Source organism: Mustela putorius, unplaced genomic scaffold (assembly GCF_011764305.1).
Source record: "Mustela putorius furo isolate JIRA1106 unplaced genomic scaffold, ASM1176430v1.1 tig00000127_pilon_pilon_pilon, whole genome shotgun sequence".
NCBI lineage: Eukaryota > Metazoa > Chordata > Mammalia > Carnivora > Mustelidae > Mustela > Mustela putorius.
Genome location: NW_025421288.1, coordinates 7,188,597 through 7,197,529, shown reverse-complemented (window position 1 = coordinate 7,197,529; position 8,933 = coordinate 7,188,597). Strand labels below are relative to the sequence as shown.

Below are 8,933 nucleotides of genomic sequence, written 5' to 3'. Positions count from 1 at the left end.
TCCTGTGCTGCCTATTCCAGCAAGCCCCACTTCTATGTGAAGTCTAGAAATCTACTACTTCTTTTTTTTTTTTTTTAAAGATTTTATTTATTTATTTGACAGAGAGAGATCATAAGTAGGCAGAGAGGCAGGCAGAGAGAGAGAGAGAGAGAGAGGAGGAAGCAGGCTCCCTGCTGAGCAGAGAGCCTGATGCGGGACTCGATCCCAGGACCCTGAGATCATGACCTGAGCCGAAGGCAGCGGCTTAACCACTGAGCCACCCGGGCACCCTAGAAATCTACTTCTTATGTCCCAGATGACATTCGTGTAAACTGAAGCATGAGGACCAGTAAGTTAGAGAAGTAGACCCGTTCATCAAAGCACTACCACGGTGGAACAGAAAGGGAATGACTTTGGGGTTCCTGTTGCTTCAAATCCCAACTCTTACTTAAGCTAAATGCCCTCAGGAGGTGACTTAACATTTGGGTTGATTTTCTTCTGCCTCACAGGATCATGGTACGGATTAAATCTACTCTGCCAGGCAGTGGATGAGTTACTAGTCTCCTATACATTGCTGTCATGGTATAGAGCCACAAACCCGAATCTGCGTGTGCCGAGTGCTTCCTGAACTGGGCCAGACCTCAGCCTCTAGGGATGGCCACTGCAGTCACCTGACCTGGCCACGCGTGTGATAAATATCTGAGCAGGTCTCTCCCCGCCCCTGTGACCAAGGCGTACTCCTTCACTCAGGTCCTCTCCACTGTTCCAGAATGTTGATCCTTCAGGTCTAGATGGGCGGCTCAGTGACTTCCCCTTGGCATTCAAATACAAAATCCGAAAATACAAAAGACTGGCTATGCGCATTCCCACCCCCTGCTGCCTCAGTTTCAGTTAGGACATTCTGTTGTTGTGTGACTACACCTGCACGCGTGGTTCCAGCAAGCTGCGGGAAGAATGAAGCTCCGTGGAGCCGGCCCCAGGAAGCACAGTGCAAGAAGCTCGCAGAGAACCAGCCGATGAGTGAGGACTTCCTGCTCTAATCCCATCCCCACTTCCAACTACTCATCCTCCTCAAGTGGTACCTGTGGAGGAGGAGAATTTACTTGATCTAGACAGACTGCTAAGACAAGATTTCTAGATCCAACTGCTAGTAACCGGTTGTGGGATGCTTGGCTGTTCCCTTCTCATCTCTAAGTCTCCAAAGTGGGAGTTTAGATTCCTTTCTAAGGTTCCTTTTAATTATAAGCCACCTCTAAACTTCCAAATGAGCCTTTCATTCGTTTATCTGTGTTGCCAGGAGAACGACCTTAACCACTGAACCTTTAGAAGAAATGGGGAGGCCCTGGAGAACCAGTTCCTGTCTAGCTTGATGTCAACAACTTCTTCAAAGCACAGCTAGAGAAAGCAGCAGTGCAAGCAACAGGCCGGGGGCTGGGGGGGGGGGGGGTCTGTGACTGAAATATCAAGGAGGTTCCAAGATTTTTTGTTACTGTTTCATGGTGGATTAGGCCTGTTTACTACAGTTTTTGGATAGACTCCAAAAGCAGCCAGGAAGCAAGGACACACAAGGGGTAGGAAACAAGATAAATCATCAGTGCTTCTGGACAGTGGAGACCTTCACAGGATGAGAAGGAGCTCGATCATGGGAAATAAGCAGAATTAAAAGCCAGCATAGAAATGCTTAAAGACCAATTAACTTTGACTTTGAGCAAGAGCAGATATTCTAGGATTCATCTGACAGCAGAGGGGCCATATGGCTTGAGGTTTCCTAAAGTGGATTCTGTCATGGCTCCTGGTGGCTTCTTGGGGGAAAAGAGAAAAAAAAAAAGCCACTACTGAGTTAGATGAGAACATTTTAAAGACTTGGAAAAAGGAATGATATACGCATGTAAGGCAATATTTCTCCAGTTTAAAAAAAAAAGTGTATTTCCTTTTATGTTAATTTGAAATTTTAAAATAAACCACTGGAAAATGCTGTCTTTTGACTATGCTTCTTCCACGTATTCCTGCCTCACTCTGGTAAGAAGCTGACCATGACCTGTAAGAGGAGTGAGAGAAAAGATGCTGGCTTTCAGGCGGAGGTGAAGTGTATAAGCAGTCTGTTACAGGACGACAGGCCTGAGGAAGATACGGAAGCTGACGGTGCCCTTAGGCGTTAATTTAAGCTAGAGCTGGGGGAAGAAAATCACCATTGCATTCTTGTCCACACAGGACCAGTAAGCACAGCCTGGGAACAAACCACTGGGACAAAGCCTACCTTCCCTTGGGGCGGATGAAATTCTAGGGACAGGTGCCATAAGGAAAAGGCTGCAACTCCCATGACAGAAAATATACGTTTATTACAAAATAATGTTTGTATCATGATGAGAGTAGAAAAATAACACTATGAGCCACTAAAAAAATTCCGGAGCTCAGTCTCTGGGGAAGGACGTGAGAGGCTTGCGCGTCACCCTGGGAGCAGACCGTCCCAAGGTTCTCTGTGCTCACGGGGACTTTGTGGTTCCGGTCCCGCTGGAAGCCCAAGGAGCCCACGTGGGCCACACAAGATGCTCTGGCCATGAGGATCAAAGAGAACCGGAGCTCAGCAGGGAGCCGGCTCTGAGCCAGGCCAGGATGGGACAGCCTCGCCCCTCCCTATGCTGGAGTGTAGCACAGTCTTTTAGGCTGATAGTCCTGGTTTAGAAGATGATGCCCAGTGGCTTCATGCTCGAATGTCTGTACTGAGGAAGAGCAGCAACCCTTCCCAGTACAACTTGACCCAGTTCTCACTGGTGTGGCTAAAGACCAGAAGAACCTGTGGTCTCAGCCCATGAGGGCTGCTGGCTGAAATGTCTGTACTTCAAATCCTGTCCATACTGATGGCAGAAAGAAAGAAAAAAGGTTAAAAGACCAGTGAACAAGAGCAGCTGGCCTGAACTGTTCTATCTTCCAAGCCTCTTGGACCCAGAGAACAAGGAGAATCTCTTCCCTGAGTAACTGTCTACCCTAAATAGGAAAAGCAATCCCCTAGGCACCCTTTTTCCCCCTGAAAGTGCTTCAGACCCCTCGGGCTTCAGAAGAACAATGAGTCCCTCCCTAGGAGGAGATGGGAACCCAACCCTCAGGTGACAGGAAATGGTCCCTCAGCAGCGGTACCTGGAGAAAGCCGTCAGGGTGAGCACCTCAAGCAGCAGCTCTGAACCACAGAAGAAGAGCAAGATGCTGTTCATGATGGCTTCCAGGCGGAGCACGTAGGTCTGCAGCAGCAGGTAATAGGAGGCCATCATGGCAGATGGGAAGGTCAAGGCCACACTAATACCAAGGGGCATCTTTCGCTGGCAGAGGTTTCCCTTTGTACCTGTCAGACACAGCCCATGGAATCACCTCCAAGTGACCTGCTTTCCCTGGGCTCAGAGGAAAGGTTGGGGGGATGGGAAGGAGAGCCTGGCAAGGCAGAGAAAAATGATCCCAAATGGGGATGGGCAGATTTATAAATGGGGTCCCACTGCGCTCAAAATGCGAGGCTCCGGAGGTGCCACAGGATGGAGTCGTTCACTCCAAAGGTCCTGCTTCAAGTCTGCCTCCCACTCAAGGGACAGCGACTTCTTTGCTTGGGGGGAATATTTTTTTAACTATAATATATAATCACTGAAAATTTTTCAACTAATATAAATACAGAAAATAATTTTAGAAAATATGGAAAGTGAAAGGCCCTATAAAAATAGGATCATACTCTACATACTGTTTTCCATTTATTTTTTCCCATTTAATGTAAGTTAGACACCTTTCCACATATAACTACCTAATTCTTTTTTTTTAATGGCTATGAGCAATTTCATTGAGGCAATTCTATAATTCATTTAACTAATCCTGTATTGGCAGATGTTTAGGTTGCTTCCAATTTTTTTTAAGATTTTGTTTATTAGAGAGAGAGTACTATCGGGGGAGGGGAACAGGGAGAGGGAGAAGCAGACTCTCATTGAGCAGGGAGACCAATGTGGGGCTTCAGGTCATCATGACTTGACCTGAAGTCAGATACTTAACCAACTGAGCCACCCAGGCGCCCCTCTAATTTTGTTTTAATTCGTTTTATTTTTTAAGTAATCTCTACCCAGCATGGGGCTTACAACCCAGAGATCAAGAGTGGCACGCTTGACGACGGAGCCGGCCAGGGGCCCCTCTAATGTTTTGATGTTACAAAATATGTGGCCATAAGCTTTCTCCAATAGGTACCTTTACATATCTGTGGAATTACTTGGTTTTTTTCAACCAGTTTTAGATGTGTAATTGTCAGGATGAAGAATACAAATTTTAGGGGCACCGGGGTGACTCGGTCCTTTGAGCTTATGACTCTTGATTTCAGCTCAGGTCAAGAGCTCAGAGTTGTGAGATCAAGCCCTGCATCAGGCTCTGTGCTCAGTGGGGAGTCCGCTTGAGATTCCCTCTGCCCCTCAGCCCCACTCATGTGCATTTTCTCTCTCAAATAAATAAAATCATTAAAAAAAAAAAAAAATACAGGGTGCCTGGGTGGCTCAGTGGGTTGAGCCTCTGCCTTTGGCTCGGGTTGTGATCTTGGGGTCCTTGGATCGAGTCCCGTGTTGGGCTCTCTGCTCAGTGGGGAGCCTGCTTCCCCCAAACTCTGCCTGCCTCTCTGCCTACTTGTGATCTCTATCTCTGTCCAATAAACAAATAAAAATCTTAAAGAAAAAAATACATATTTTACATGGCAAAACTATTAGCAAAACAGCTGTTCTAATTTATATTCCCAAAGAGTGTGGGAATAGAGAGGCCTGGTCTTCATATCCAATCCAATACTGAGTATTTGGAAATCTTTTAAATATGATAGATGAAATTGTTACTTTGTTTGTTCAGTTTGCTTTTTACTAATGAGTTTGGGCATTTTATCATGGTTACTGATCCTCTGTAATTATTCTTGTATGAACTGCCTATTAGTGTCCCTTACCAATTTTTAAAATTAGGTCATCTTTTCTTTAGTGATTTACGTGAGCCTTCTTTATCCTTTGTTACATGTGCTGCAAATACTGTTTCTTCTCAGCTTCTGTTTTAACACTGTTTTCTGGGATAAGATAATCTAACTAGTAAGGAATTTGCTCTCGATCTGTGAGGATAAAAAACTTGTCCTAAGGGCACCTGGGTGGCTCAGTTGGTTAAGCATCAGCCTTTGGCTCAGGTCATGATCTCAGGGTCCTGGGATTGAGCCCTGTGTCAGGTTCCCTGCTCAGTGGAGAGCCTGTTTCTCCCTCTCCCTCTGCTGCTCTCTCGACTTCTGCTCTGTCTCCCTCTTTTGCTCTGTCAAATAAATAAATAAAATCTTTTTTAAAAATGTCCTAAGAAATCCGTGTTCAGAGAGAAGAGGGGACCTTAATACTAATGTGACATATATGACCTTGAACATGGACTTACAGTCAAATCTATTCTCCCAAGCAAGCCAGGGGGAGGAACCAGGCTCTCCTAGCACTTAGGAAATTAGGAAGGAACTATCTAAAATGCTACTGCCCACCTCTGGCCCTACAGAGCAACAAACAAGTAAAGCTTGACCCAAAATATGAAGCAGCTTGAAACTTCCGAGAAGGAGTAATGGGACTTTCCACCAGATCCAATCTCTTATTGTGAGACCAGGTCATGTACTTGTTCTTGTTAATCAAGTTACAGAGAGCAGTCTGTCTGAGAAGAATGGAAATATTCTCTGGACAAAACTCACCAAAAAACAGTCGAATTACTTCAATTCCAAGGTAAAGGAGAAGCATCACCACATCAAGTACTAGGTTGGCTGTTGGATATGGTAGCAGGAGAGCTGCCAACAGAAAAGCCAGGGTTTGCAAGCCTATAACAGCACCCACGAGAGCTCCCCCACACCTGGGGATAAAGAGGGCATGCATCTTATCAGCTTTCCATGAACTAGTTAGCAAGATGTGGGCAGGATCTATTAACCTGCTGCAGGATACGTTAACTCGCAGTGTGACCGTGTCTGTTAGAGGCCAGCTCGTTATTAGGGGATTTCACCCCAAACTCCAAAAGTCTGTGAGGCCTCCACTCTCCAAAATGATTGGATCTACATAGGTACACTGGCCCCTGAACAGTTTCTGAGGGTCACCAATGAGCTTAGTGGGGCTCAGCGGAGAGGTGACGAGGGAGTAAGGACAGAGAAGTCCACATTTCCCAAACTGAGGAAATGCTTGCTGAGGGGCTTCCTAGTGAATCATTCTCGAAGAAGCCATAGAATGAAGAAGTGAGGAGGAGCTACAGAAAAGCAGGCTCTTGATGGGAGTTGGCTCTGGCCTGACGTGGGGAAGGGATGTTGGGGCAAGGGTAGTCAAGCCCCACGCCTTACCTTTGTACAGAAATATGAAGAGTTCCAGCAGAAAATAGGTAGCATAATACCACCCGTTCAGAAAGAACAGGATTTCCAGGGGGGTGGAGGACAGCCGTTTACCTGGAAACGAGCACAAATTAGAGGGATGGGCCGGACGGCACCTCAATCTCCGTTCTTTGAATGGTTCTGTGCCTAACTTGGAAGAAAACACGAGGTCGCAGCTAGTGGAAAAGGCCACCTGGGGTACCTCTGACTGCGGATAATGAGAGGGCGTGTGCGCGTCCGTGCGTGTGTGTAGGGGGCTTCCCTTAACCCCCTCATTCCCCGGAATTACAGTCAAACCCGACTCTTGTCTTCTGGGTGAAAGTCAAGGCCTCTCTAAGATCTAACCCGGTCACTATTCGGCCATTGGGGCGCAAAGGCCAGCACTGGCCTGTTTGAGGCCACACGGCAAATTCGTAACTGAGCCGGCCTAGAAGAGGCCCAGCCCAGGATCCGGGGGCTTCTAGACCTGCACCTGGAGACCTTCAGGCATTCCGGGAGGGTGGGGCTGCGGAACCCCACTCTAGCGAGCGGGGAGCGATGTCCCTAGCCCCGAGAATGATGAGTTTAGGTCGAGCTCTAACGGGGGCGAGAGGGACACTGAAGGCATCAGGACCAGAGACTCACACACCTCCGAAATCTCACCTCGCGGCGCCATCTTCAGTCCCCATGGAAACTGCGCACGCCGCTACAGCCCCTCCCAGAGCAGCGAGGCGCGGCCGGAAGCGGGGGATGGAGCGACCCCGGCTTCTGGCCCCTCTGTCCGCCCGCGGCACTCTATGGTTTCCAGGGCCCGGCCACGCGTGCGCGGGGAGGAGCGCGGGCTGCCAGCCTTTGGTGGGATTTCGGCTCGCTGAGCGTGGAGGAACAGTGACGGGGGCAAAGCTGTCGCCCGAGGGGCCCCGGGGCAGTGGCAGTTCTCAGACTCCCCCGACCCCAGGTGGCCATGCGTTGGTCTAAAAGGTCAGCTGTGTGGCACCGTGACCACAGGATTAGTAAATGGGCCCTAGCCCGACGATTCTCTTTTCTAACAAGGGCTTCCGATGAGAAGCCGCTTGCGCGACCGTGCTCTGCCAACGCCGCGTGGGGGTTAGCATCGGCCTGTAGTGTGGCCGACTTAGGTGTCAGGTAGTTAGCGGACCCCACAACGGGTCAGAAACAGAGCCCCGCTCCAAGAAGCACAGAGAAGACACAAAGATGAAACGTGATCACCACGTGACCCAGAACAGGAGGGGCGTTGAGAGGCCAAAATACTCCTCGGCGGGAACTGAAAGAAGTTGCCAAGGGATGGCCTGTGAGCTGGGTTCTGAAGTCTGAATACCATTTGGAGTAATAAAAGTGTGTCGCTTCCCGCAGAGGAGTGGAAAGATAAAGGGTTTTCAGTGGACCCAGACTGACATGCCCGTTAACCCGCAGTCGGTCCTGGCAGGGCAGGAAACAGGTAATTTGAATAGAGTGACTAACCTTTAAGGACGGCAGTGTACTCCTCACTAGTGGGAATGGAGGTGGGCGGTAATTCTTTTCTTCTGGGCATAAAGGCGAAGGAGCAGAAGCGATTCCATGCACCTGGAGAGGGCTATGAAGAAGCCCTCCCACCAGGCCCTGACAGTCCGAGAAGCCTGGTGGGTACATAACCAACCTTGTTTCCCTCCCCTCTCCTCTGCCTTTCTATCTCTACTTGTGCCTCCCATTGGCAGAACTTTCTGCAAGCTGAAGGTTTTCTTTAGCAACCGTGAGCAAAGCACAGAGGAAGGTGGGGAACGGTGGAAAGCGATCTGGTGGCACAGGGCTGTGTTTACTTACCTCCACTGCCTGCTTCATACGAGGCATTAGGCAGGTTCCGGCTTTGAGTCTCAGGTGTCCCATCTCTAAAAGGAAGGTGGACCAGCTGCTCGCTCTTGTACTGAAAGTTGGCAGGTTGGCAGGGTGTGATGGTGGCGGAACACAGCCGCACCCACCCATTTACATAATGTGTACCGCTTCTCTCAGGCGACAGTGGTAAGCTGAGTCCTCTCCAGCAGAAACAATGTGGCCTGCAGCCTTGAAAACTTAACCACCTGGCCCTATTCACCCCTGTCATAAAGGATGGCAAGGAGTAAACGTACCACGGGTTAAAGTAGATGGTAAGACAGAATTGCCCCGGGGCGCCAGGGTGGCTCAGTGGGTTAAGCCACTGCCTTTGGCTCGGGTCATGATCTCAGGGTGCTGGGATCGAGTCCCGCATCGGGCTCTTTGCTCAGCAGGGAGCCTGCTTCCCTCTCTCTCTCTCTGCCTGCCTCTCCGACTACTTGTGATTTCTCTCTGTCAAATAAATAAATAAAATCTTTAAAAAAAAAAAAAAAAGACGGAATTGCCCCTGGCACAGCAGGCAGCAAGAATGGCAGCATGGCAGCCTGGGTCCCCTGCACCCAGGTCCTTTGAGTGACAATGAGCCCAGATAGTGGGGCACACGAAGCACAAAGCCCCATCCGAGGATCCCAGGGTAAGGGCTCAGCACCTTTTTAAACAAGCAGCTAGAAAGCCAGGGCCCCTGGGGGGAGGGAGCAATTACAGTGTAGTCATATATACAGTAACAGGTTGATATCTAAAATATAGAGAA

General features: G+C 49.0%; 1 protein-coding gene across 5 annotated transcripts; it reads right to left on the bottom strand.

Annotated features, from left to right (window-relative positions):
• Positions 1-191: 191 nt before the first annotated feature.
• Positions 192-8,248, bottom strand: TMEM216 (transmembrane protein 216). Of its 5 annotated transcripts, none has more exons than XM_004770362.3 (5): positions 8,138-8,248; positions 6,311-6,412; positions 5,681-5,773; positions 3,115-3,316; positions 192-2,017 (listed from the first exon to the last, which is right to left on the bottom strand). In XM_004770362.3, the coding sequence occupies exons 3-5, from the start codon at positions 5,724-5,726 to the stop codon at positions 1,918-1,920; spliced, it is 348 nt and encodes a 115-aa protein (XP_004770419.1). In that variant the 5' UTR covers positions 5,727-5,773; positions 6,311-6,412; positions 8,138-8,248; the 3' UTR covers positions 192-1,917. The 5 variants fall into 5 exon arrangements, with proteins under 5 accessions (XP_004770419.1, XP_044919182.1, XP_004770418.1 ...); XM_045063247.1 differs by lacking the exon at positions 8,138-8,248 and adding an exon at positions 7,799-8,035 and having other exon boundaries at positions 193-2,017; XM_004770361.3 differs by lacking the exon at positions 8,138-8,248 and adding an exon at positions 6,966-7,060 and having other exon boundaries at positions 193-2,017.
• Between the last annotated feature and the right edge of the window lie 685 nt (positions 8,249-8,933).

Bases quoted from the DNA above. Each gene is read 5' to 3' on its own strand.
- TMEM216 (XM_045063247.1), bottom strand. From the start codon at position 7,868: ATGCCCAGAAGAAAAGAATTACCGCCCACCTCCATTCCCACTAGTGAG. The intron at 6,413-7,798 runs GTTAGTCACTCT...GCTCGTTTCCAG, and splicing joins GTACACTGCCGTCCTTAAAG to GTAAACGGCTGTCCTCCACC. The intron at 2,018-3,114 runs GTACCGCTGCTG...CTCCTCTTACAG, and splicing joins ACCCTGACGGCTTTCTCCAG to GTCATGGTCAGCTTCTTACC.